The sequence below is a fragment of the Athene noctua genome, chromosome 33 (genome assembly GCF_965140245.1).
Source record: "Athene noctua chromosome 33, bAthNoc1.hap1.1, whole genome shotgun sequence".
NCBI lineage: Eukaryota > Metazoa > Chordata > Aves > Strigiformes > Strigidae > Athene > Athene noctua.
Genome location: NC_134069.1, coordinates 1,306,577 through 1,334,203, shown reverse-complemented (window position 1 = coordinate 1,334,203; position 27,627 = coordinate 1,306,577). Strand labels below are relative to the sequence as shown.

The 27,627-nt window shown below is 57.0% G+C and overlaps 1 protein-coding gene and 1 pseudogene across 1 annotated transcript in view; one reads left to right on the top strand and one right to left on the bottom strand.

Moving 5' to 3' along the window:
* Positions 1-27,627, top strand: part of LOC141972468 (scavenger receptor cysteine-rich type 1 protein M130-like) — a 222,590-nt gene that overhangs the window by 187,808 nt on the left and 7,155 nt on the right. Inside the window, exons 5-6 of the mRNA XM_074930334.1 lie at positions 25,234-25,548; positions 27,220-27,528. Of these exons, the coding sequence (XP_074786435.1) occupies positions 25,234-25,548; positions 27,220-27,528 (624 nt within the window). The remainder of the gene's footprint in view (positions 1-25,233; positions 25,549-27,219; positions 27,529-27,627) is intronic.
* Positions 12,122-21,367, bottom strand: LOC141972500 (E3 ubiquitin-protein ligase PHF7-like; annotated as a pseudogene).

Genomic DNA, 27,627 nt, shown 5'->3' with positions numbered 1-27,627 from the left:
CAGGGCGTGAGTGAGACGCAGCCGCTGCAAAACAAATGAGAAGTTTCTATCTGTTTAAGTAATGCACTGTCTTTGAATGTTTTGTGAAAACATCGCATGAACCGGGAAAGCGGATCCCTTCTCCGTTGGTTTGGGTTGGAATCTAGTGATTATTTGCGTAGAAGCAATGAATGGTTGGCACGGGGAAATGATTTATACCTGCTAGAAGGGCTGTATGCAACTCCTTCTGGGCAGCTGGTAGCATTAGACCGGGAACAACCAGTCGATTATACCCCCCGGGTCCGTGGGAGAATCCCCTGCTTTCTTTGTATTCCTGCCCCCCCCGGTAAGGGGAATCCTCACCACGCATGGGTATTAGCAGAGTGCGTAGACTGTCGATGTAAGTGGTACTGTGCGTCTGATAAGAGGAGGTCGAGGTGTGCAGAGTGCCGGGAAGAAGAGGTGTCGTTAGACCTCTCGGTCGAAAGACAGGAGTCGATAATTATTAGTGTGTGGAAGAAGTCATAAGATACCGGAACTTTGGGAAGTAAAGGAGGAAGAGTGGGAGAAGGTTAAAAGACAGTGTAGAAACTGCTGTAAGTGGAAAGAAAGGATTTTGAGAAGAAATAATAATGGGGAATAAGCAGGGAAGAATTGTAAAGAAAAGCCCATTGGATTGCATACTCACGCACTGGAAAGACATAGCGGGGAGGGGAAGCACAGAAAGTAAGAAAATTCTGATTAAATATTGTAATCAGTGGTGGCCACTTTACAAACTGGAAGAGGAGGCTAAATGGCCACTGAATGGGACCTTAGACTACCATACGTTACTACAATTAATGTTATTTTTACGGAGAGAGGGGAAGTGGGACGAGGTGTCCTACGCAGATATGTTTTTCACCCTCCGGAATCCCCCGGAGTGGCAGAGGGATTGTGGATTAGTCCCACCACAAGACCCTTTAGTGCTTGCCCTGGAAAAGGATTATAAGGGAGAAATGAAAGGAGAACTAAAAAGGTGCTGCTCATCATGCAGCATCGGACAGAGGTGTACTAGAACGGATGAGACTAGAAGGGCGAAAGAGCAGAGCTCGGAGGACCTATTCAAACCCCCTCCTCAGTCCCGGGAACAGGACGAGGACTCGGAGGAACAGCCCATTTCTCCAGATAGCCCAATCTCCTCCAGGACGCGGGGAAGAGCTCCTAAAGCTCTCCAAGCACCCCTCAGAGAGGCGGTGGGACCCCAGGGCACTATGTTGGTTAAAGTGCCGTTTTCTACCTCTGATTTAGAGATACGGGAAAAGAAAGCTAAAAACTACCGAAATGACCCTGAGAGTGTGACTAGGCATTTTCGGTTCATTATAAGGCAGCACAACCCTGACTGGGAAGACATGCAGCTGCTACTGGATCACTTAACTGAGACCGAAAAACAGCTGGTTTTAAAAACAGCACAAAATTTGGCTGAGGATCACTATAGAGCTACTGGGGGGGACTATAAGGAGTTCCTCCCCTTACATGATGACCCGAAATGGGATCCCAATCGGTCTGCACATGTGGAGAGATTAAGAGCATACCGAGAGTGGATTGCAAAGGGAATGGAGAGGGCTATCCCTAAAACAATAAATTGGGCCACACTCTATGAAATTAAACAAGGTCCATCCGAGTCCCCATCAGAGTTCCTGGATCGGCTGAGAGATACAATGCGCTGTAACACCACCTTAGACCCGAGCTCAGAGGCAGGGATACAACATCTGGTTTCTCTGTTCCTAGGGCAAGCCACACGGGATATTAGGAGAAAACTTCAGAAAGTACCTCCTCCCGGGGCAGGAACTTAGAGACACTATTGGAAGAGGCATGGAGAGTATTTCGGAATAGGGAGGAGGACTACAAGAAAGGGCATAAGAAAATGCTTGCAGTGATCAAGGAAGGGGAGCAGAGGAGACCGGAACTGCCCCCACTCAAAAGAAATCAATGTGCCATATGTAGAGAATTTGGACATTGGAAAAGCGAATGTCCAGGGAGATGGAAAAATAAAGGGAAAGGAGGAACCCGCCGCAAGCAGCAGATGCTAGCCAATTTAAACGAACAATGACGGGGACCTGGGGAATCCACCCTAGCGGATCCGCTGGTTACAATAAAGCTAGGGAAAGAACAAAGAGAAGTAACAGCAAATAGTAAAACTCGGTCAGGAATCAAACCTGACCTGGCCCCAGGCTCTCCCATTGGCACTCTTGCGCATACGAGCAAAACCGAGGGCCAAGGAAGGGTTGAGTCCTTTTGAGATGTTATATGGCAGACCTTACGCAGTGCAAAAGGGAATGTCAGTGCAAATTGGGGAGGAAACTATGACTTCATACATGATAGCATTAAGCAAACAGCTTAACAAAATTGGGAAACATGTATTCGGAACTCGGGGTAGAGGGTTAGACGGACCGGTACATGATATACAGCCTGGAGACTGTGTGTATGTTAAGTCTCTTGCAGAAAAAAACGCTGGAACCACAATGGGAGGGGCCGTTCCAGGTGCTGCTTACGACCTTTACTGCAGTGAAAATTAAAGAACACACGTCATGGATACATCATACTAGGGTCAAGAAGGCTCCTAAACAGCGCTGGGAGGTGACTGAAGCTGGACCATTAAAACTCAGATTCAAACAAAAACTTTTGGATTGAGACCTGATCAGCCGTGAGTTGGAACTGTTAATATGGTTTAGAATTATCCTTCTTGCCTGTGCCCAGGAACCTAAAGACTGGCCTTGGAATCACGCCCAGAAAAATCATATAATTTCACTAAAACTGAAGGGTGTGACTTTAACTATGTTATCCCCGTACTGAGCTCCCAAGTGATAGAAACGGAATACACCTTGTTTCAAAGAATAGGCTCTACCCCCATAGGAATGAACTTGGAAAGAGTGAAGGAGATGCTACAGCACCAAGACTTACTACTATTAGCATCTCCTTCTCTTTTTGTTTCACTTCCTCTAGAATAGAAAGTAACACATGATACGGAACAAATTCACAAGATTTTGACGAAAGTACGAAAGGTAGTAGAACATCATTGGTGGGACATCCTCCTTGGATGGTCACCAACGGCAACCGGAATTTTTAACACAGTCCTTCACCCAGTAGTAGTTCTTTTGATATCTGTAGTAATTTTGTTAATTCTTACTGCAGCTATATATCTATGGAACTGGAGACTTACAAAACGCCTGCAAATTATGCATGAAGCTTTATACCATAATCCGAGTTTTAAAAGACTGGGGTAGATTCTACTAACACTGAATTAGTTATAGGAGACTAATTTGGCTTGGCCTCTATCTCTCCATATAGCTCTTTTACGAATACGAACCAAGCCAAAAGCGAGATTAAGACACGAATGAGGTCAGATGCTGTATAACCTTAGAAACTTTATTCTCTATAACAATTGATCAGAGCCATAGGACAGAGAGGAAAGAAGGAAAAGGTCGGAATCCCTAAGCAAGAACACGGTAGAGGCGCAACTAATTACCACCACCACGACCAGGGATCCCGCGATGTTCTGGCGGCCCGATGATGCTCCACGTTCCTGGCTCCGTGTTAGTCTCCACCAAACAGCATCCTCTAACAATCTTCTGCTTTAGTTTCTCCCTCTGAGAGGAGTACGCAGTCTGTCCTTTTATAGTCCCCGTCCCCACGATCTGTCCGCCCATTTCCACGGGGCTCGTTGTTCTATGTGCCGCCCCGTGGTCCTCCATACGCGCGTGCCCAGGTGTCCATGGTGGTCGTGCTGGTGAGGGGCCGATCTGCAGCGTCTTCAGCCTCGCCGTGGCTTCCCCTCCACCTGGCTCGCGCGCAGGTGCAGCTCGGTGGGTGCTGGTAAGGCTGCTGCTGTTTTTCGCCTTTGGTGGATGTCGTGGTTTTGCCAGGGACTGTTTGTCGCCTCCTAAACGTACTCCTCCACAACAACAAGATGCTGTAGCCAGGAAGTGGTATTCATGGAGGCAGCAATGCTGAGACAAACCAAAAGTCTTTACACCGCTCCATGGCGCAACATTGCTGCCGTCGTGGTGGTGTGAAAGATAACAGTACAGAAAGAGAAAGAGAAAAGCTAGGAAAAGTGCAATACCGTAACTAACAAGTATATATTTTTAACATTATTCTTAACTACTACAAAACATCTTAGTTTAACAAGTATATATTTGTAACAATATTTTTAACACTATTTTTAACAACAATAAACATTTTTAGTATTTTTATCTAACAAACATATATTTTTAACAATACTTGAACATTTTTATCTAACAAATATAACATGTTTAAAACTAATCAACTTTACAAAGCCTAAGCATTTTATAAATTTTATAAAGTTTGAGGCTCCGACGAATCAGTAGAGGGACGCAGTGATATTCTACAAGAACAACAAATTCCAGGACAAAACAAAAGTATAATAATGATAAGTAAGATAATAGCCAATAGAGAAAAAAAGACAACATGAATCAAAATTAGTGCCAAAAGGCGATCCATTTTTTTAACAAAAGATATCACAAACTGATTACGGCCCTGCAGATCCACGCGGTCGGCTGCTCCGGTCCGCTGGGGTCGGGATCAGCATGCGCAGTGGGAAAAAGGCTCTCCGCACCCCCCCTTTTCTATCCCAAAGCGCATGCGTCATGTGAGCCTAGAAAATTCTATTTTGATTTTCAACCAAAACAAGTAAGCAATACTACTATTTCTAACTTTATAGAACAAAAACATCTTATAAACTAAACCTGAGATTCCGGAAAGTCAACAAAAGAACACGATGGTTGAGGTTCAGGGATAGTAGCAGTAAAAACAGCGGCAGAAGAGGACGATAGCTGAGGAGGAGATGCAGGAGAACCAACAGAGGATTGCGGTGGTTGCTGCTCAGGAGATTCAGGCGAAGCTGCAGAAGAACGTGAAGATAACTTACAGAACTGACATTCACACCGACAAAGAAGAAACATTACAATAACAAATAAGGCAATAGCCGATAAAACAAGAATTAAAGCTAGCGCAGAAATGCAATCCATATCCATGCTTGCGATAGATTCCAAAGCTCCAAAATGGAAGTCCAAATACGCAGCAAGAACAAGGATTTCCACGCCCCCAGCCCAACGCGCATGTGGTGTTTAGGCCTAAAAGCACCTAGCCTAAATATAAACAAGGATACATGTGTATATAAGGTTGAAATGATTAATACAGCAGTAGACTTTGATTGGCGAACAGCACGAATCTGTTTTACACCATCAGGTGAGGCAGTAGATGTAAATTGCACGTTGGATACAACATGTTGGATTAACTGAACAAAGCAAGGAATAATACAGGGCAAAGCATCAAGGCAGCAAATGCACACAACAGATAAAATATAACCCGAGTTTCAAAAGAGTAATGTAGACTAACACAACTTAGTTAAAAAAGTGAGCTGTAAGATGGTTTGAGTAGTAAAAGAATTTACTAAGTAGGAAGAAAAGGGGGGAATGAGATAGGGAATTTAAACAATTTGAGTTAGACGGCGCAGGACTGAGGAGCTTGCGCCAAGATGAGGGGGCTATGCGCGAAGACATACCAGGGGCTGACAGTGTTGCTAAGATATTATCTTCTGGCTCAAACAGGAGCTTCCTATTGTCCTTGAAGTAGTACAAATCAGCAATAGATCACCTCAAATCCTAACACTAATTGGCCTTGCGGTTTAGCTAGGAGCCAGGGAACAACTGAGGCTGCGCACAAGGATAGGGTAAAGAGTTCATCAGCGAGGAAGAGGAGATACTTCATCTGTACGACCCCCGTCCAGGAATTCGTGACCACCAAAGGAGCTCAAAGCGCAGACGCAAGAGGAGGAGACCTAATTACCATGAGAAGCGAGGGGAGGCAGGGAAATATTATGTTTATGTATAAGCATTCTATGAATATGCATTATTATGTAATATATAAGCAGGACGAGAGCTGCAAGGGGCGCACATGCTTGTGGAGGAGCGATCCCCCATGCGCCCGGCGCTGGATAAACATACCTACTTTACAACTTCACAGTTGGAGAGTTAGTTTTTTCCACAAGTCACTGGGGAAGGGGAAAGCTTTGCTCTAAAAACCCAAACTTCTTCATGGTTCTGAATTTGTTTTCAAAAAAAGAGGTTTTCTGTCACAGCTGGGGCTGTGCAGACGTTCTGCTGTGTGACTGTGCTGTCCTTTTCCCTTGAACTCGGGGGGTTTTGCTCTCTGCAGGGGTCTGTGGTGTCTGCGGGGTTTACCTGTCAGGTTTCCCCAGGGAAAGGGAATTTTAGCCCTTTATTTTTACTTCAGGTGGGAAAGAAGTGACACATTTCATATTCTCTGCTCTCTGTGGGGATTTGGGGGGTTCAGCCTGATGAAACACCTCGGAGCGGTGCTGCAGAGGGTGCCGGTCACCAGAGCCGAGAGGTGCTGCTCAGGAACCGGCATGAAGCCCGAGGGCGAGAGCTGGCCCAGGCGGGCTCTTGCCTTCTGGCTGTGGGACAGTGTTTCCCAGCTGGGAGGTGCTGGGAGAGACGTGGGGGGTGAGCAGGGGTGTGCTGGAGCCCAGCCCCTCTGCAGAGCCCGGCTGCTCCTCTGGCTTTCTGCACAAAGGTCAGTGTCTGTGCAGAGCTTCTACTTCACACCTAACTCACTGAACACGCTGAACTAACCTGACCATAGAGAAGACTGAGGTGAAGAGACCTGTTCTGTCAGTATTGGGTCCAGTGTCTGAACTGTAGTTCTCCCAAGAAGCAGCAGAAGGAGGGGTGTTCCTGCATCCATTCCCGCTCTCTGCTCTGGGATGCTGGGCCCACAGCCCTGCCAGCTGCCGGGTGCAAGGCAAAAGGTCTCTCTTCATTAAAATGACTTGTCTCATTTCAGAAACTGCCCACACAGAGTTCAGAGTTGTACTTTCCATATTCTGTTTGCACACTCGGAGAGAAGAAGTGGGGGGGTTTCAGGGCTGTGCCTGTGAAAGAGGCTTTAGGAGATTCTTGCCTCCCAGATGGGTGATGAAGAGGGTGAGAAAGTCATGGATATTGTTGATGTTCCCCAAAGCAGTTTGCTTTTGTGTAGCTTCTAGCCAGAGGCTGAATATTCGCAGTCTGATTTGGCATCAGCCTCGAAGCCTTTTTTTCCCGGTATGATGTGTGTGCACAGGAGCTGTCTCTTCCATTGTCACGGTTCTCCCTGTAGGTAAATGCTGCACCCGTTTGTACAGATGCTGGGCAGAGCAGAAGCTGTAGTGCCAGTCCACAACGGCAGCTCGGTGCTGGGATCCTGCTGCAGCTCTCCCAAGTGAGGAGGTTTTTGTTTGTTGGTCACGGATGTGTTAGAGGAATTTCCCAGGTTTGGTATCTAATGGGAAACCCCGGGGATGCTTCAGGGTGTCAGGGCTGGTGAAAGATGGTCCGTGTCGGAGTGGCTGCCTCAGTCCTGTGCGCTGGCTCCCCGCAGGGCGGCATCGACACCTGCCGGGTAGGAGCCTGCGACAAGGCAGCGCCCAGCGGCACCGGCAGCCCCCTAGAGCCGCCCAGACACCCCCCGGCACGGGCTGTGCCTGGCCAGTCGCCCTCCCACCACCGCTGGGTCCCCACCGCTGCTGGGGCTCCCCTTCCCCGGCTGCAGGTCCTTGCCCAGGGCCCCACTTGCCCCAGAGGCCCGGGACTCTGCCCAGAAAGCCCACCCAGCGCTCCTGGCAGCCCCGAGGTCCGGCTCCCAGCCCTGGAACATCCCTCTTGCACCCGGCCAGCGTCGCTGTGCAGAGATGAGCGCCAGCCCTACCCCACGGGCCCACCACCCCCTCCCAGACAAGGTCCTGTCGGCCCCAGCACCTGAGCAGCGCCTCTGTGCCGCGGACACAGCTCTGGGGGTGCTGGCAGAGAGAAGGAGCCGGCCCCAGTGCTGCCAGCGGCCACCCGACACCGCCGTGACCCTCTTTCCTCCGTCGCAGGGGGACAGCGGCGGTCCTCTCGTCTGCAAAGACAAGAGTGCTGACTACTTCTGGCTCGCTGGGGTGACCAGCTGGGGGAGAGGCTGCGCGAGAGCGAAACGGCCCGGAATCTACACCTCCACTCAGCACTACTACGAGTGGATCCTGGAACAGATGGGGCTGTACTGGACACCAAGGGCGGCTCCAACGTCACGGCCATGGAGTCCTTCTCTCAGCGCCTCAACCCCTCTTCAGAGGCCCAGCCCAACACCAGCACAGTCGGGCTGGTTTAGCTCCTGCCCCTTTCCCCTCCAGCAGCTGCTGCAATTCTTTACCCGGCTGCAGGGGCTCCTGCAGATCCTAAAGGGAACAAAGGCTTGAGCAGCAGGAGGAAGAGGATCCAGCGCAGGCGGCAGCGGACCAGGGCCATCTCCTGCTGGGACACTCCCTGCCTGCGGACCCAAAGGCAGCCTCCGTGTCAAAGGCCTGCTCCGTCCTGCCCACGCTCCTCTGAGCGCACACAAACGCTCAGCCTGACTTAGTGGTTGAAATAAAGTTGCCGGGTTTCCCAGCTCGCCACGCTGCAGGCCAGTTCAGTCTCCTGTGCAAGGCAAGGACTTCCATGCCTGGCACCTGCAGGGTGAGGCTGCAGGCAGCCACGTCGGGCACAAAGGGAAAGAGTCCCTCCAAAGGGCTGACCCCGGCCTGGTCGCAGAGGAAGGTGCTCAGAGCCACCCGGCACGGAGGGGACTGGCACATCGGGGCAGAGAGGGGACAGGAAAATGGATGTGACACGCAGACAGCTCTGGGGCACGTGTACACACACACACACACACCCCCCACGCGCACAGGCAGCGCGTGCACACGCTGCAGCACGCACGCACGCGGGATGCAGCCACCCGCACCCCCGCACGCACGCTTGCCAGCAGAGCAGGGTAATGGGGGGAGCAGAGCAAAGGATCCTCCTGTCGCCGACCCCTTGACAGTCTGCAGCTGCTCTCCATCGCTCATCGCCACCCAGACTGAGAAGGCTGAAGGGGTTCGGTTCTCCTGGAGTCGGGGCCAAATAACGGGCACTTGTCGCCGCACATCTGCACTTGGGACTCGTCCACGTCTGACTGACACGACCACGGCTGTGTAACACAGCGCAACACCCACAGTCTGTCCTAACACTCGATAACCGCGCCCAGAGGGCACCGCTCATGAAACAGCAGGGCCAGGCCTGAGGCAGAGATCTGCCCAGGGCAGGGGGAACGGGGAGGAAGATGCCGTGCTGGAAGCGCTGGGCTCCTGAAGCTGACGGCAGCACGGGCGCCATCCGGACAAAAAGCTCTGCCGGCTCATTCCCATGGAGTAATTAGCGGGAGGTTTCGCTTTCTGTATGTGTGAGGTTGTCCTGTCCCTTGCTAGAGGGGGGGTGTCTCGTGCAGGTGGGCAGTAGGGGACGTCCCGATGGACTCAGCCCTGGCAAATCAAAGCTGTGTCCTAAGGACAGAAAGCAGAGCTGAGCTGAGAGACGGGAGCACTGGGAAAGCCACGGCCTGACGGCCAGGCCAGAAGAGCAGAGCTCTCCAGCCTCCATCCGAAGGGGCCACTCCCAAAGTGCCTCCTGCCCTCTGGTCAGTAAAGCCGTCCCTGACAGAGCGGGGACATCTCTGAGAACGGGCCCGACACCTCCACTAGGAACAGCAGACGAGCCCCAGGTGTCTTCAGCACAGGGTGGGCTGCATTATCGACAGCCAGGGAATTAACTAAATGCCGTTCGACTCATTTGCCTGCTTCATCTGGAGCACTTTTAAATCCCCATACACGGATCCAAGGTGCCGGAGGAATTTTAACCAGGATGCTAAACAGTGGTCAAGAAAGGGATTTTAAATAGACAAATGGAACTTCCTTCAGTGTTGAAGGAGCTGTGAATGAACTGCTCATCCACCCTGGGTACCAGCTCTTGCTAGAAGGAAGATTTATTTGGCTCCATCTTGCTTAAAATACTGAGCTGAATCCGCAGATCCTGTCCTGGAGGAAGAGGTGACCCTGCCCTGAACCTCTGTGCAGCCCCAAGCTGCTGCTGCAGGTTAAGGGCCAGAAGCAAAACAGACCAAAGAATGAGCTGACAGAAACTGCTGGGTTTGGAGGCCTGGTATCCCCCTCCCACAAGACACGTCCCAAGACACCTGGGCTAAAGGATTGTTCCTTCCAGTACCAGAGGTCCTACAGCAAACGCCCTTGTTTTCTCCGGGGTTTGGTCACCAGAGAGCTGCCCACCAGCCCCTGGGCAGAAGAGCACATCTCCTCCCGGGGGGGCAGCTCTCACTGCCACACTGCTGCCCAGGGAGCGCAGGGGAGGAGAGTCAGGACAGCTGCAAAAATTCATGGCTCTTGTCAAAGGGAAAAAAAGGAAAGAGAAAATAACCAAGATCTTTTTACCAGGCTGTCTGTGACAAGAGCCATCAAAGAGGAGTGTGGGTGATGGACAGCTGGGGAGAACAGTCGGGATTCGACAAAAGAGTGCAGACAGCATGAAATCAGAATGAGAATGAACATTCACCAAAAAAATCACTTAGTATTTTGCTCTGCCCAGGAGGTACCTCTGAGGCACAGGGTAAATATCCCATTCCGCTGCCCAGAGCCAGACCAAGCCCACTCCTTTCCCGAAGGCGGCTGCCACAGCCCGCGGCAGGGTGAGGATGGACACCATCTCTTCTCCAGCTGGTGAACCTGGGGAAGAGGAGCTCCCTGGGGTCCGACACACTGACTCTGGCAGGTATTCGAGTGGGCTGTGCTGCTCACACTCAGCTATGGCAGGATGGGCTCATGGCCTTGTCAGAGCCACAGCGGCAGCTAAATCCAAACCTCAGCCACCCCGACCTTCCTCATCTGCTCTGGTTTCATAGAGGTAATGCCCGTTTGGAAAGTAACTCCACACAACTCAGCTTTAGTGCCAGGGACCCCATCTTCAGTAGGGTTTTCCCCCTTTCCTTAAGGACGAAGGAAAGGGCAGGGGGGAGACGGATCAATTTGTTTCCCATCCGCGGGGAGCATTTGCTCAGCCCTCCAGCGCTGGGAGGCAAATGAGCTCTTGGTGCGAGGCCACAGAGTTCAGCACAGTTCTGCCAGCAAAGAGCTCGGCCCAGGTCTCCCTTCTCGATCCCTGCTTTCTAACAAGCATCCCATTGCTGAGCCGGGATTCAGGAACGGGGCACCCACACAGCTGAGCAGACCCGGGCTCCCACTGCCTCCTCCTGCCTTCCACAGCAGGCCTAACGCCCAGGGAAAAAAGATCCGGGATCATCAGACATAACATCTCCTTTGTTCCTTACAGCTGCCCCTGTTCTTCCCCCCAGGCCATTATGGTCAAAATGCAAGGTAATTAGCGTCCCCCTGCGGGTCCGTTCTCCACAGGGTTTGGAAGGGCAGCTCGGCAGCAGAGCCCCATGGAAATGGAGGCAGCTCCGAGATCTGCATCCCCAAGCTCAGTGGGGAGCGGGCAAGCCAAGTCGTGAGAAAAAGTCCGTCTTCCCCAGGAAGCCACCTAGGACACAATTCCCGCGCCCTCTGCCCTGTGCTCTAGCAGTTCCCTTTGTCACACCCAAGGTCTGCGGTGTCTGACGGTGCAGTTCGACACACTGCTCCCTCTCGTTGCTTCACAGCACTCCTGCTGTCACAGTACTGCCTCCAGAGCTCCTGTTCCCCAGCCAGAGCAAGGCTGCCCCAGCAGTCAGACACCAGAGAACAGGTTTACCTGGCGCGTTACAGCCAGCTCCGGCACAGCTCAAGCCCTGCACACTTTCTGGTGCTGCTGGAAGCTGGTGGCTACGGTTCAGGCAGCTGTGCATTTGGACAGGCACAGCCTCGTCCCGCTGGGGCTCTGCTGTGCCAGCCCAGAGCCAGACGTCTGTTCCACGCCGACACAGGGGGGATGTAGTCCCCAACTAGTCCTCCCAGCACCCAACAGACAATTCTTAAAGAATTCCCATTTCTGCTTAGCAAGGAGGGGTGTGTTTTCATACAACGGCTTTCCCGCCAGCTCACTACAGCACATCAGTGGCCTGCACTTCACTCACTTCCCAGTACTTGCTGACACATCACGCTGGGAACAGATTTCCCGGGCCAGAAAAATCAGAGCCAGGTAAGATTCATTTGCTTTCATGTCCCGCCTCAAGAACTCCTTGTGCCAGGACTGCACTCACAGGGTGCAGCACCCGCTTGTCCTTTCTATCACTGTTACTGTTTTATTACAGTTGCTAGACCGTCTGCAGCCATCTCCATGTCACAACTGCAGCCGTGGCACCGGTCGGCACCTGTAAAGTAAAGGAGCTTTGCCCCTGGTGTGACCCTTCCCCGGGGAGACTGAGCCGGCTGCGGGGCCAGCGAGGCCCGAGGCACACGGCCATGGCGCTGGGCAGCCGGCCAAGGCCAGCCCGCAAGGAGGGAGGGCTGGACAAGGGCTGCCAGGCCCCGGGGGAAGAAACCCTCTGGGCCCGGCCCCTAACGCTGCCCCTGGAGAAAGGGAGAGGCGGAGGAAGCCGACAGATGAGCGGGGAATCTCCCAGGGCAGAGGCCAACGGACAACTTTATTGTGCTGGTGGAGGGGGATCGGGGCCATCACGTGGGGACGGCGCACGGCTGGTCCCGCGTCTGCGTCCGGGCCGGCTGTAAGGGGTTTGGGCCCGACGTTCCAGGCGGGAGCCGTCCCTCCTCCGCACGGGCCCACGGCGGCTGGAGCTGCTGCTGCCCTCGAGCGCTGGGGAGTCCTGGGACGGCCCCGGTGCCGCCTGGCTGGGGGTGCTGGGGCTGCTGCTCTCCGGCACTGGGGAGCCCGGGGACGTCCCCAGCGCTGCCTGGCCGGGGGTGCTGCCCTCAGCCCTTGGTGCTGGCGCGCGGCTCCTCTCCCGGCGTGTTCTGGGCCGGCTGTAGGGCGTCTGGGCACGACGCTGCACCTGGGAGCGGCGTTGCCTGTGCTCGGGCCCAGGTGAGCTGGAGCTGCTGCTGCTGCCCTGAAGCACTTGAGAGTCGGACGGCCCCGGTGCCGCCTGGCTACCAGTGCTGGGGCTGCTGCTCTCCGGTGCTGGCGAGCCGTGGGATGACCCCGATCCTGAGCCGCTACCATTGCCAGAGCCAGCGAGCTCTGAGCTGTCAGTGGAGGCTGTAAGGGGAAGCGGGAAGGTCAGGGGCACAGAGGCCACAGTGGAGAGGCCGGAGCGGTGCCCCCAGCCCTCCTGGGGCAGAGAGGCTCTGCCAAGCCCAGCCTGGGCACCCGCTGCCAGGCCTTGCCTGGGCCCTGGCCCCAGCCCAGGGGCATGAAGGTGCTTTGCCTCTTACCGGTGCCCTGGCCAGCACAACTCCCACACTCCCAGCTGGTCTGGCTGTTCCTGACGCTGGAGCAGCGCTGGTGGGTGCCCCTGGCAGCGCAGGAGCTGCACAGCAGCAGTTCCCAGGGCCTGGGGAAGCAAAAGCGTTCACGGCTGTGAGGACAAAGCGACCACAGCACGGGGTTGTGCGGCACAGCTCCTGTTCTCAGTCCTTCTGCTTCCAGCTCTTGGCGAGGCAGCGATCCCGTGCAGAGCCCAGGGTGCTGCTTTGCCAACTTACCCCTGTTCCTCTGCGTGCTCCCTGCCTCCGGGACACAGGCACTCACGGGCATCGCAGCGGCTGTTCAGGATCAGTGCTTCAAATGGAGGCCTGTTGCCCTGTGGTAGCAATCTGATGGAGAAAGGGAAATGGCTGAGCCCCTGCTGCCCCAGCATGAGGCCGATGCAGGGCAGCCCTGCTCCTGCCCCCTGCCCGGTTTCCAGCTCCTCCCTGAAGCTGAAGCCCAGGCAGACGGGACAGCGGAGGGGCAGGACTGCAGGGGAGCCCCGGGCACGGCACAGGGCTTGCAGCCTCCTGTGCTGTGAGCCGGCAGGACACCAACCTCATGGGGACTCGGATGCCCATGGTGAGCATGTCCCTGAGAAAGTCATTTCTGTCTCTGCAGTGGGGGCAGCTGAAGGTACTAATAGTGCTGTACCGACCCTGACCCTGCAGCGGAAACAGAAGGAGCAGGAGTCAGGCCCTGGTGCTGCCCAGCTCCTGCCGTGTCCCCGGGGCGAGGGAACGGCTCCTACCTGGATGCAGCCCCGGTGGAACCAGGCGTGTTTGCAGGCGGGACACACCAAGGTGTGGAAGGACTTTCTGTCCCCCACAGGCTCCAGGCAGATGAGGCACTCGGTGTCCTCCTCCAGAGCTGCCTCCACCTCCTGCTCTGGGCGGTGCTCCCTGCAGAAGGACCTGGGGGGCAGAGGCAAGGGATGGGTGAGGTGAGAAGCGCTGGGTCCTTCCCCGGTGGGGGCGAGGAGGGGAGAGGATGTACCTGAATGGGTAAAAGTACTGGGTGATGCATTCACCCTCCATGGCACAGGGCAGGTGGAAGCTGCGGTCGCAGCCCCGCCGGGTGCAGGTGATGGCGGCCCCGCTCTCCCCGCAGACGAAGCATCGCTGGAAAGAGCAGAGCAGCCCCGTCAGCGGCAGCCCCAGGGCCTCCCCAGCCAGCCCCACGCCTCCGGGCAGGGCGCAGGATGTGGCCGCTGCCAGGTCACAGCCCACAGATCCGCCCGGCGCACGAGGCTCCTGGGCTGGAGCCTCTGTGGAGCTGCGGGGAGCAAGGCTTTTGTCCTGGAGCTGCTTGGAGGGGCTGAGATTTCTTTCCTGGCCTCTGGGGTAAGCTCCCCCAAACCTCTCCTGATATAAATCTCCCTGACCTGGTCAGGTCCTCACCTTCCACGCTGCCCGCTCGACTATGTGGTCAATGTGCTCAGTGACATATTTATGCTCCCCTGATTCGTCATCCTGCCAGTCAAAAAGCACACTGGCAAAAATCTGCAAAAGAGAAGAGAAAAGAAGAGAGGAGTGATGAGGAGAGCGTGGCTGGGAGTGCATGTCAGGGAGCAGGAGGTTGGCCCGCGGGACTCACCATGCAAAAGAAATGCACACACAGGAATTCCACATCTACTCTTGGCCCGCAGAGAAATTGGTCCGCCGCTGCCTGGCCACACAGCACACACTCTGGAGGGAGAGAGCAAATGCCAGCGGGAATGAGCACCTCTGTGTGCCGGGGGAAGCATCCCTGAGGGATTGTCCCCAGGGCCCTGCCCCGTCCCTGAGGGGCTGAGGGGCAGGGCTGGGGGCCGTGGCGAGGAAAGGGCAGCGCAGGCACTGCCTCCCCCTGCCACCGCGCTCGGCCCCACGCTGACCCCCCGACAGCCCCTCTGCTGTGCTGTGGGAGGAAACTTTGCTCTCACCCTGCTCCATGGAGTCGGGGGCCTCCTCCTCTCGCCTCTCGGCCATGGCGCACGTCCTCAGCGAGCGTTGGGAGCGTCCCTGTCCCAGCAGCACCGGGGTGTCTCTCCCAGATGCTCCTCGGCTGACTCTGAGGGAGAAGCGGGGCGCGGGTCAGCTCTCAGCACAGCCCCGGCGCCCCGAGGTGTGGGACCCCCCACTCCTCCCTCAGCAGCCCCCGACCAGCCCCATCCCTCCCCTGCCCTCTCCTCACCTCCCAGGTCGCACTGACGCACGGCTGGAGCCCAGCGACCCTTGTTACAGGCCTGTTGCCGTGGGGCACAGCGGCCATTGTGACATCAGGACCCCCATACATGGGCAGGATCAGCTCTGGCGGTCACCGTAGAACGGTGACATCAGCACCCCCACGTGCGGGCGCTGACCCGCCCAGCCCGAGCGGACTCCTGACAGCAGGGCTGGGCTGCAGACGTGGCTGCAGGTGCTGCGGGGAGACGCTGGGTGTCCGGGGGCTGACCTGGCTGCTTTGGTGGTTTGAGGGCGCTGTACTCTCTGCGCCCGCTGCTCAGAAGGTGTTTTCTGTCGGCAGGGCTGGGGGCCCATCGCTCTGTGTTCTCAGAGGTGAGCCCACAGGAGTCCCTCGCTGGGCCTGGCTGCAGAGAGCTCTGTGGTACTTGACAGGGTTTGACATTTCCCAGACAACGCCCAAACCTGCCAGCTGACGCTGTTTGACACTCTCCTCTGTAAGAGCCTCCCAGCGGGGATGCCTCTCAACTCTGGCTTTCCCTTCAAGGAATTGTTACCAAAAGCTGCTGTATCTTTGTCACTTGCCAGATGCCACCAATGAATCTCGACTTCTGTTGTTTTGGGCTTTTACGTGTTGCCTTTAATTAGGATGTGTGCTCTTCTGCCCAGGGGCTGGTGGGCAGCTCTCTGGTGACCAAACCCCGGAGAAAACAAGGGCGTTTGCTGTAGGACCTCTGGTACTGGAAGGAACAATCCTTTAGCCCAGGTGTCTTGGGACGTGTCTTGTGGGAGGGGGATACCAGGCCTCCAAACCCAGCAGTTTCTGTCAGCTCATTCTTTGGTCTGTTTTGCTTCTGGCCCTTAACCTGCAGCAGCAGTTTGGGGCTGCACAGAGGTTCAGGGCAGGGTCACCTCTTCCTCCAGGACAGGATCTGCGGATTCAGCTCAGTATTTTAAGCAAGATGGAGCCAAATAAATCTTCCTTCTAGCAAGAGCTGGTACCCAGGGTGGATGAGCAGTTCATTCACAGCTCCTTCAACACTGAAGGAAGTTCCATTTGTCTATTTAAAATCCCTTTCTTGACCACTGTTTAGCATCCTGGTTAAAATTCCTCCGGCACCTTGGATCCGTGTATGGGGATTTAAAAGTGCTCCAGATGAAGCAGGCAAATGAGTCGAACGGCATTTAGTTAATTCTCTGGCTGTCGATAATGCAGCCCACCCTGTGCTGAAGACACCTGGGGCTCGTCTGCTGTTCCTAGTGGAGGTGTCGGGCCCGTTCTCAGAGATGTCCCCGCTCTGTCAGGGACGGCTTTACTGACCAGAGGGCAGGAGGCACTTTGGGAGTGGCCCCTTCGGATGGAGGCTGGAGAGCTCTGCTCTTCTGGCCTGGCCGTCAGGCCGTGGCTTTCACAGTGCTCCCGTCTCTCAGCTCAGCTCTGCTTTCTGTCCTTAGGACACAGCTTTGATTTGCCAGGGCTGAGTCCATCGGGACGTCCCCTACTGCCCACCTGCACGAGACACCCCCCTCTAGCAAGGGACAGGACAACCTCACACATACAGAAAGCAAAACCTCCCGCTAATTACTCCATGGGAATGAGCCGGCAGAGCTTTTTGTCCGGATGGCGCCCGTGCTGCCGTCAGTTTCAGGAGCCCAGCGCTTCCAGCACGGCATCTTCCTCCCCGTTCCCCCTGCCCTGGGCAGATCTCTGCCTCAGGCCTGGCCCTGCTGTTTCATGAGCGGTGCCCTCTGGGCGCGGTTATCGAGTGTTAGGACAGACTGTGGGTGTTGCGCTGTGTTACACAGCCGTGGTCGTGTCAGTCAGACGTGGACGAGTCCCAAGTGCAGATGTGCGGCGACAAGTGCCCGTTATTTGGCCCCGACTCCAGGAGAACCGAACCCCTTCAGCCTTCTCAGTCTGGGTGGCGATGAGCGATGGAGAGCAGCTGCAGACTGTCAAGGGGTCGGCGACAGGAGGATCCTTTGCTCTGCTCCCCCCGTTACCCTGCTCTGCTGGCAAGCGTGCGTGCGGGGGTGCGGGTGGCTGCATCCCGCGTGCGTGCGTGCTGCAGCGTGTGCACGCGCTGCCTGTGCGCGTGGGGGGGGTGTGTGTGTGTGTGTGTGTGCACGTGCCCCAGAGCTGTCTGCGTGTCACATCCATTTTCCTGTCCCCTCTCTGCCCCGATGTGCCAGTCCCCTCCGTGCCGGGTGGCTCTGAGCACCTTCCTCTGCGACCAGGCCGGGGTCAGCCCTTTGGAGGGACTCTTTCCCTTTGTGCCCGACGTGGCTGCCTGCAGCCTCACCCTGCAGGTGCCAGGCATGGAAGTCCTTGCCTTGCACAGGAGACTGAACTGGCCTGCAGCGTGGCGAGCTGGGAAACTCGGCAACTTTATTTCAACCACTAAGTCAGGCTGAGCGTTTGTGTGCGCTCAGAGGAGCGTGGGCAGGACGGAGCAGGCCTTTGACACGGAGGCTGCCTTTGGGTCCGCAGGCAGGGAGTGTCCCAGCAGGAGATGGCCCTGGTCCGCTGCCGCCTGCGCTGGATCCTCTTCCTCCTGCTGCTCAAGCCTTTGTTCCCTTTAGGATCTGCAGGAGCCCCTGCAGCCGGGTAAAGAATTGCAGCAGCTGCTGGAGGCGAAAGGGGCAGGAGCTAAACCAGCCCGACTGTGCTGGTGTTGGGCTGGGCCTCTGAAGAGGGGTTGAGGCGCTGAGAGAAGGACTCCATGGCCGTGACGTTGGAGCCGCCCTTGGTGTCCAGTACAGCCCCATCTGTTCCAGGATCCACTCGTAGTAGTGCTGAGTGGAGGTGTAGATTCCGGGCCGTTTCGCTCTCGCGCAGCCTCTCCCCCAGCTGGTCACCCCAGCGAGCCAGAAGTAGTCAGCACTCCTGTCTTTGCAGAGGAGAGGACCGCCGCTGTCCCCCTGCGACGGAGGAAAGAGGGTCACGGTGGTGTCGGGTGGCCGCTGGCAGCACTGGGGCCGGCTCCTTCTCTCTGCCAGCACCCCCAGAGCTGTGTCCGCGGCACAGAGGCGCTGCTCAGGTGCTGGGGCCGACAGGACCTTGTCTGGGAGGGGGTGGTGGGCCCGTGGGGTAGGGCTGGCGCTCATCTCTGCACAGCGACGCTGGCCGGGTGCAAGAGGGATGTTCCAGGGCTGGGAGCCGGACCTCGGGGCTGCCAGGAGCGCTGGGTGGGCTTTCTGGGCAGAGTCCCGGGCCTCTGGGGCAAGTGGGGCCCTGGGCAAGGACCTGCAGCCGGGGAAGGGGAGCCCCAGCAGCGGTGGGGACCCAGCGGTGGTGGGAGGGCGACTGTCCAGGCACAGCCCGTGCCGGGGGGTGTCTGGGCGGCTCTAGGGGGCTGCTGGTGCCGCTGGGCGCTGCCTTGTCGCAGGCTCCTACCTGGCAGGTGTCGATGCCGCCCTGCGGGGAGCCAGCGCACAGGACTGAGGCAGCCACTCCGACACGGACCATCTTTCACCAGACCTGACACCCTGAAGCATCCCCGGGGTTTCCCATTAGATACCAAACCTGGGAAATTCCTCTAACACATCCGTGACCAACAAACAAAAACCTCCTCACTTGGGAGAGCTGCAGCAGGATCCCAGCACCGAGCTGCCGTTGTGGACTGGCACTACAGCTTCTGCTCTGCCCAGCATCTGTACAGACGGGTGCAGCATTTACCTACAGGGAGAACCGTGACAATGGAAGAGACAGCTCCTGTGCACACACATCATACCGGGAAAAAAAGGCTTCGAGGCTGATGCCAAATCAGACTGCGAATATTCAGCCTCTGGCTAGAAGCTACACAAAAGCAAACTGCTTTGGGGAACATCAACAATATCCATGACTTTCTCACCCTCTTCATCACCCATCTGGGAGGCAAGAATCTCCTAAAGCCTCTTTCACAGGCACAGCCCTGAAACCCCCCCACTGCTTCTCTCCGAGTGTGCAAACAGAATATGGAAAGTACAACTCTGAACTCTGTGTGGGCAGTTTCTGAAATGAGACAAGTCATTTTAATGAAGAGAGACCTTTTGCCTTGCACCCGGCAGCTGGCAGGGCTGTGGGCCCAGCATCCCAGAGCAGAGAGCGGGAATGGATGCAGGAACACCCCTCCTTCTGCTGCTTCTTGGGAGAACTACAGTTCAGACACTGGACCCAATACTGACAGAACAGGTCTCTTCACCTCAGTCTTCTCTATGGTCAGGTTAGTTCAGCGTGTTCAGTGAGTTAGGTGTGAAGTAGAAGCTCTGCACAGACACTGACCTTTGTGCAGAAAGCCAGAGGAGCAGCCGGGCTCTGCAGAGGGGCTGGGCTCCAGCACACCCCTGCTCACCCCCCACGTCTCTCCCAGCACCTCCCAGCTGGGAAACACTGTCCCACAGCCAGAAGGCAAGAGCCCGCCTGGGCCAGCTCTCGCCCTCGGGCTTCATGCCGGTTCCTGAGCAGCACCTCTCGGCTCTGGTGACCGGCACCCTCTGCAGCACCGCTCCGAGGTGTTTCATCAGGCTGAACCCCCCAAATCCCCACAGAGAGCAGAGAATATGAAATGTGTCACTTCTTTCCCACCTGAAGTAAAAATAAAGGGCTAAAATTCCCTTTCCCTGGGGAAACCTGACAGGTAAACCCCGCAGACACCACAGACCCCTACAGAGAGCAAAACCCCCCGAGTTCAAGGGAAAAGGACAGCACAGTCACACAGCAGAACGTCTGCACAGCCCCAGCTGTGACAGAAAACCTCTTTTTTTGAAAACAAATTCAGAACCATGAAGAAGTTTGGGTTTTTAGAACAAAGCTTTCCCCTTCCCCAGTGACTTGCGGAAAAAACTAACTCTCCAACTGTGAAGTTGTAAAGTAGGTATGTTTATTCAGCGCCAGGCGCATGGGGGATCGCTCCTCCACAAGCATGTGCGCCCCTTGCAGCTCTCATCCTGCTTATATATTACATAATAATGCATATTCATAGAATGCTTATACATAAACATAATATTTCCCTGCCTCCCCTCGCTTCTCATGGTAATTAGGTCTCCTCCTCTTGCGTCTGCGCGTTGAGCTCCTTTGGTGGTCGCAAATTCCTGGGCGGGGGTCTTACAGATGAAGTATCTCCTCTTCCTCGCTGATGAACTCTTTACCCTATCCTTGTGCGCAGCCTCAGTTGTTCCCTGGCTCCTAGCTAAACCGCAAGGCCAATTAGTGTTAGGATTTGAGGTGATCTATTGCTGATTTGTACTACTTCAAGGACAATAGGAAGCTTCTGTTTGAGCCAGAAGATAATATCTTAGCAACACTGTCAGCCCCTGGTATGTCTTCGCGCATAGCCCCCTCATCTTGGCGCAAGCTCCTCAGTCCTGCGCCGTCTAACTAAAATTGTTTAAATTCCCTATCTCACCCAGTGCTGGAAGGGGAAGGGGCTTCCTCATGGCATCTGTGGCTGAGACAGCAGCCAGAGCCAAGGGCCGAAAGAGCCCATCTCCTGTTGGGGGATTTTCAGACTTCATCCCTCGACCGTCTCCACCACAGGCTGTCCCACCATGTCCCACACCTGCACCTCTTTCTCTGCAGGCTGGAGACATCCACCCGGCTAGCACACCCTGCTCTCGGCTCAGCATCTTCCCTCCTTTACTGAGATCTCTCCGTCCTCCCTGGCTGCTCCTGCAAACACAAAGCCTGGGGCTGCTCCAGTCTCCCTCTGGGTGACTCGTCACACCACAGCACTGCCCTTCGACTGATATTGCTGTGTGCGCAGTCTGGGCCACTCCAGCTGCACTGTGTGGCATTACTTCCTTCTCATGCTGTATCTTACTACAAATAAAATCTCCATCATCTCTGAAATCCCCCCTCGGTCACTCTCAGGCTACTCCTGTGTTGCCTGGAGCCTCCACACCGATGGGCCTAAGAACTCCAGATCCCTCAGCCACCCCTACCTCACCAGGCTGCAGAAGTCCGGACATGTCTGGGCTGGGGGGGACCTCAAGAAGGTGGGGGGACACAGACAAGCTGGAAGATGCCCCAGGGCAATGGCCCCTCCCAGCACACCACTAAGGGGCCCTCAGCACCATTCCTGGCACAGCCAGAGAAGAGCCTGATGCTGCCAGCTGGACTGGAAGGCCCCAGCAGCCCAGCCCTGCCGGACGGCCAGGCAGCGTAGACTGGGGCAGACTCTGAGCTCTTCTTGGTGCTGCAAGGCACAGGCAACACTGTCTGCGAACATGGGAAAGCAGGACAAAATGCCAACTCCAGAAGAATATGTGCATGGGGACAGTAGTGAAAGGACCCAGAGGGGATCCCAGAAAAGACCATGTGAGCCAGAGGAACTCGCCAGTTAGCCCAGGAACCACAGACTGGATTTGGAGGTGCCAAAGAGAGGGGTAGGGTGCTGGTGGGGAAAACTCCCTTTCCCCATGGCTGGGGGGGTCTCACAGCTGCCTCTAGGAGCACTGTGGGGTGCAGGCTGGTGCTACAGAAATGTCCTTGTCCTTCGGTTGGTAACCGGACTGAATGGCCCGAATAACTCTGGCTGACTGAGTGAGGGGAGGAGTCAGGCGTGTGCTGGGACTGGTCCAGGTCCCTCTGAGCCACACCAGCCAAAGCCAGTCTGCTCTGTGTGTGTGTGTCATGTCAGGGGATGGGGAAGGGGGTGCTGGGTGTAAATGTGCTGAATACGGTAGGGCTTGTGAGATTGCTGGTGCCTGAGCAGCTGATAGGCCAAGCGCATGCACATGACTTGTGTCAGAGCTTGCGAGGTCACTTGTGCCTGCTTCCCTTGTAGGCGAGCAGATCACAAGCGGAGGGATGCGTGGTGGTCAGGTCAGAGGTGTCTGAGGAGCTGATAGGCAAGAGGGAGACAAATGCCTTGGGACTGTGCTTGTGGTGTCCCTGCTGGCTGAACAGCTGACTGGCCGGGACCAGGTGCACGGCCTCGACAGGGGCATGTGAGGTCACTGGAGGCCGAGTACCTCACCAGTGAGAACATGGCGATGGGTGTACCTGTACTCGTGAGGTCACTGGTGCCTGAGTGGCTGACAGGGCAGGAGCAGGCAGCTGGCATTGTACTGGTTTTGGCTGGGATAGAACTAACTTGTATTTAATGAAAGAGTGCGTGAGGACTGTTGGGCTGAGCTGCTGCCTGGGGTCACACCACGACAAATACATGTAGGGTGTTTTGAGGTCACTGTTGCCTGAGCAGCTGACAGGGCAGGAGCAGGCCCACGGCTGTGTCTGTGCTGATGAGGTCACTCACGCCTGAGCAGCTCCTCGGCCTGGAGTAGGCCCACGGCATGTGTAGGTGCTCATCATGTCCCCGCTGCCTGAGCAGCTGACAGGGCAGGGGCAGAGCCAGAGTTTGTGTCGGCGGGTTTGAGGTCATTGGTGTCTGAACGGCCGATAGGCCAGGAGCAGGCCAAGAGCAGGGGCGGATGCTGTGACATCGCCGGGGGCTGAGTAGCAGATAGGCCAGGAGCAGCCCCTGGCTGTGTGTGAGCTTGTGATGTCGCTGGTGCCTGAGCAGCTGACAGGCCAGGATCTGGCCCATCGCTTGTGTGGGTGCTTCCGATGTCACCAAAGGATCTTTAGAGCGTGCCCAGATGTGGCTTTTTGGAAGAACCATGGCCAGCAGAAGTCCCTACGCCGCACACGCGTGTGACAGCGTGACGCACGCGCACCCAGCAGTGGCGGCAGGAGGGTGTGAGGTCACTGTCAGTGTGACTCCTGGGCACACAGTGGTGGCCACAGGAGGGTGTGAGGTCCCGTCACCGATGCCCCCCGTGGCCGTGGGGCTGAGCGCAGAGCGGCCGTGTGCCTCAGAGGGGCGTCGCAGGGGCAGGAGCTGCCCGGCCCCGTGTCTGCGAGGCCGAAGGAGCAGCCCCTGCAGCCCTGGCTGGAGCTGTCCCCGTGGGGTGGCTCGGGGGCACCGCAGGGATGTGCCTGGGCTCGGCGCCAGGAGGAAACCACAGACTTCCTGCCCGGGCTCTGCGGGGGGAGCGCAGGGAGCGCGGCGAGCTCACGTGGGCTGTGGTTTGTGCACCTGCAGGCTGCGGCTCCCGAGCCACCCGTGGGGAATAACGGCCCCTCGGTGACATGCCGAGAGTCAGGGATATGTCTGAGCTGTGTGTCTGCTGCCGGGACAGGGACAGGGCCCAGCTCCAGCTCCAGCTCACTGGCAGGGCCCTTCCCTGGGGCTCTGCAGGGAGGGGCGGGTGAGCCAGCGCTCCGGGGATGGGCTCTGGCCTGGGCTAAGGCCCTTTCCCAGCTGCTGCTCCCAGCACAGAGGGGTCTGAAGCAGGGGCAGGGGCTGGTTCCTTCCCGTCCTGACACAGCCCCCGGGGCAGTCCCAGCCCTGCGGTTCCCATGGCAGGGGCATGGCTGGACACGCGCACCTTGGGCTCCTGGATGTGCCCAGTGTAGGAGATGCTCAGCGCTCCTGGTCCACACAGCAGGCTTCAAGGCATGAAAAACCCATTTCCCCCACTACAACTGACCCTGTCCTGTGACGCCCCACCGCCACCGTGACGTGACACCTGCAGCGGAGCCATCCCTCATATATGGTCATGAATGGCACTGGAGAAGTTCATTGGAGGGCTGGGCTGTGTCGGAGGGGAGATCGCTCCCGATAATGTCTAAAAAGGGGCTGCTGCTGTGATTGGCTCCTCCTGTAGCTGGGCTGGCAGTGCAGAGAGATATTGCCCTCCCGTCGTCATTGTCCCCACGAGTCCCCAGGAGCTGTGGCAGGGAGCGTGGCGCAGCAGGGACGTGCGGGCGGGGCAGGAGGCTCAGGATGGGCAGAGAGGGACTCCTGTCCCCTCAGGTGCTGTGGCTGCTCCTCTGGGTACAGCTGTGCAGGGGTAAGTGCCATCTCCCTTGTCCCACAGCCCAGGGCCAGCGGGTACCAGCGTGGTCATCGGGATCTGTCGGGGAATGGGGACTCTTTGCAGGCGCTACTGAGATGAGGGGCGAATGTGCTCAGTCCCTGGGCCCTGTGCCCACCTGGGTGGGAGAGAGCATCATCTCCTTCTCCAGGCTTCTGCTGCTTAGGGCAGCCTGTGCCTGCCTGGATTCACAGACACCCTGTCCTGGGGTTCCTTTTGGGACCCCCTGTTCCCTGTCACTGAGCCTCTGGAGCCGGTGGTGGCCTAGTGGGTGATGGCAGCCCCCAGAGATCCCCCAGGGCACAGCCAATCTCTCGGGTGCCCCGAAGGGTTTGTGTGCTGCTCCCTGCCCCCTTGTTCCAGGGGAGCCCTGACCCCACAGGGACAGTTTGTACCCCACTGAGAGAAGGGGACTGGGGCATCTACCATAGAGGGACATCCTGCTGGGGGGCCCGGCCCAGTGCAGGGACTGGGCTGACACCGGGGGTGAGGAGGGGATGTGGGTGCAGGGACCTTCCGGATCCTCTCAGTGGGAACAGGGAAAGCCCTGGGCATGGCGGTGGGTTTGGATGGTGCTGGGGCAGGCAGTTTGCATGGGAAGCTGCAGGCCTGGGCACATGGGGCTGTTCAGGGGGTGCTGGGGAGGAGCAGGGGCCCAGTGCAGGGCTGGGCCATGTGCGGGTGGCCATGGGCAGGAGGGAGGTAGCCACTGGGCTGTGAAAAGATGCCCTGTGTGGTGGGATGGCAAATGACCCATCAGGGCTGGAGCTGTCACCCGCAGCCTTGCACAGCCCATGGGGAGAGAAGGGACCCCTGCAGTGCCCTGGGGACAGCCTGGGGGTGAGTGGGCTCCCACCCTGGTACCTCTGACACTACCCGGGCTGGGGCTTCCCTCAGACCCGCAGTGCTGGGGCTTGGTGCTCTCCTGACCCATCTCATGTCGGTGTTTGCAGGAGCTGTGGAGGTGAGGCTGGCGGATGGCGGCAGTCGCTGTGCTGGGAGAGTGGAGGTGAAACACCAGGGCCAGTGGGGGACCGTGTGTGGTGACCACTGGAGCATGAATGATGCAGCAGTGGTTTGTAAGCAGCTGGGCTGTGGGTTTGCTGTTGGAGCTCCTCAGTACGGACACTTTGGGCCAGGATCTGGCCCAATTTGGATGGACGATGTTGGTTGCAATGGCACCGAATCTGCCCTGTCTGACTGCACACACAAAGGATGGGGTGAACATAACTGTGTCCATGAAGAGGACGCTGGAGTGATGTGTTCAGGTAAGGGGACAACTTATTCTCCATCTCGGTTTGGGATTGTGGAAGGAACCTGGCAGTGCCCTCAGGGATCAGCCGTCAGGCACCAGAGCAGTGCCCAATGTGGCTGGTCACACTGCTGAGCTGGCACTGTCATCACTGGTGCCCCAGTCCCTGGGGAAAGGCCAGTGGGACCCTGCCCAGGGTTGCCCTTACGGTGCCTGGCCCCTGAGGTGCCGCAGATGAACCCTCCATCCCTGTCCTGCCCTGTCTGTCGATTCCCATCTCTCTCCTCCTGTTCACCCAGGACCTGTCTGTCAGTGCTGAGGGCCACGTGCCCCCGTGCCAGAGGCACCACAAGTGACTCCTGTGGCCACCCACAGTCCTGGCCGAGGGCATGAGATGGATAGCTGCTGTTGGGTTGTGCCCCCTGGCAGTCACGAGTCCCTTCGCGGTGGAAAAGGGGTTACATGGAGAGGAGAAGCGCTGGGCTTGGTCAGAAGAGCAGGGTGGCACGTGGCTCCTCGTTCCTCTCCCAGGTCACCCCATGAGAGCCGGAGCATGGGGACATGGCCCCGCCAGGCAGTGCTGACCTGCTGCCCAGCCTCTCCTGCCTGCCCCGGCCCCTGGCTGCTCGGTGCCACGGGGGATTTGTCAGCACTTGCTGTCTCTGCTCTGTGCCTGCCCTTGCACCGGGAGCTCGTGTAAGCCCAGGGCTGCTCTTCTCTCCACTCTCCGGCCTTCTGCCCGGCCACGGGCAGGGACGTGCATGCCCAGCAGTGCACTCTGGCCGTGGCTGAGAACCTCTTTCCTGGGTAGGCGCCTGAGCAGGGTGGTGGCACAGTCACCGATTGCAAGTACAGCCTCACTGTAATTTAGACCTGTGATTTCTCCTGTCCTTCAGCAGCGCCCCAACAGCACAAGACCCATGTGGCAATGGGTTCTGTTTCTCATGTCACCAAGGGGTTCCTCATGCATCTCCCTGAGCTCAGTGGACTAGATCAAGCTGCAAAACGGAACACCCCAGGGCCCATTTCCCTGAACCCCAAGTGCTCTGGGTGTGACAGTGCCCAGGGACCAGAACTGGGCAGCCCAAGGTCTCTGGGGCAGCAGCACTTTGTCTGAGAGATTCCTGTGGCTGTGGCTGTGGGGAGAGAAGCAAGCCCACGAGTGCTGTGCTGATTTCTGAGGAGCAGCAGGGTGGGGGCTGATGTGTTTGGGCCATCAGCACCCCCTGAGAGCAGCTGGGGATGTCGTAGGGATTTTTGTCTGTGGCCACCTGGGAGATCGGTCAGGGAATTGCCAGAGGGCTGTGGGAACTCTCAGGGGTCTTTGGCTGCTCCAGAATCTCTGCAGCTGCTCTGAGGGGACAGCCCCTCCTGAGGACGTAGAGGGACCCTTGATGAGGACCTTTGGAAAACTGTCTGTGACTCACACTTCGGTCCCAAAGGCATCCACATGGTTTGCAGGGTCTGCTGTGGGTCTGTGCCAGACACAGCCCCGAGTGCTGTGATGGAGCAGTGGAGGGGTGCAAGGGGGCCGGGATGTGTTTGTGTCACCAACACTCCCCCAGCAGCTTCCTCTGGGCTGTGCAATGGGAGAATTGGTCACGGCTTGCTTGGAGGGGATGAGGGATGTGGGCATGTAACTGCCAGAGGGCTCTGGGAACTCCCAGCTCTTTTGGGTTTTTTCCAGGATTTGTCCGTCTGGTGGAGGGGAAGAGCCGCTGCTCAGGCCGTGTGCAGATCCGTGACGGGGACCAGTGGAAAACTGTCTGTGATTCCCACTTTGGTGCCAAAGCTGCGGACGTGCTCTGCAGGGAGCTGCAGTGCGGCGCAGCCCTGCCTGTCCCTGGAGGAAGTCCCTTTGGAGAAGGGGCGGGTCCCGCCTGGGATGGAGAGCTGCAGTGTGTGGGGAATGAATCCCTCCTGGCCTCCTGCCCCAGGGGGTCCCGCGGGGACCAGCCCTGCAGCCCCGCAAACAGCGCTGCTGTCAGCTGCACACGTAAGGGCTCAGGGAGGGTGTTGAACGCTGGGGCTGTGCCGGGGGTTGGGCACCAGAGCAAGGACCGCGCTGGGCCGGGTGTGAGGACAGGAGGGGTGG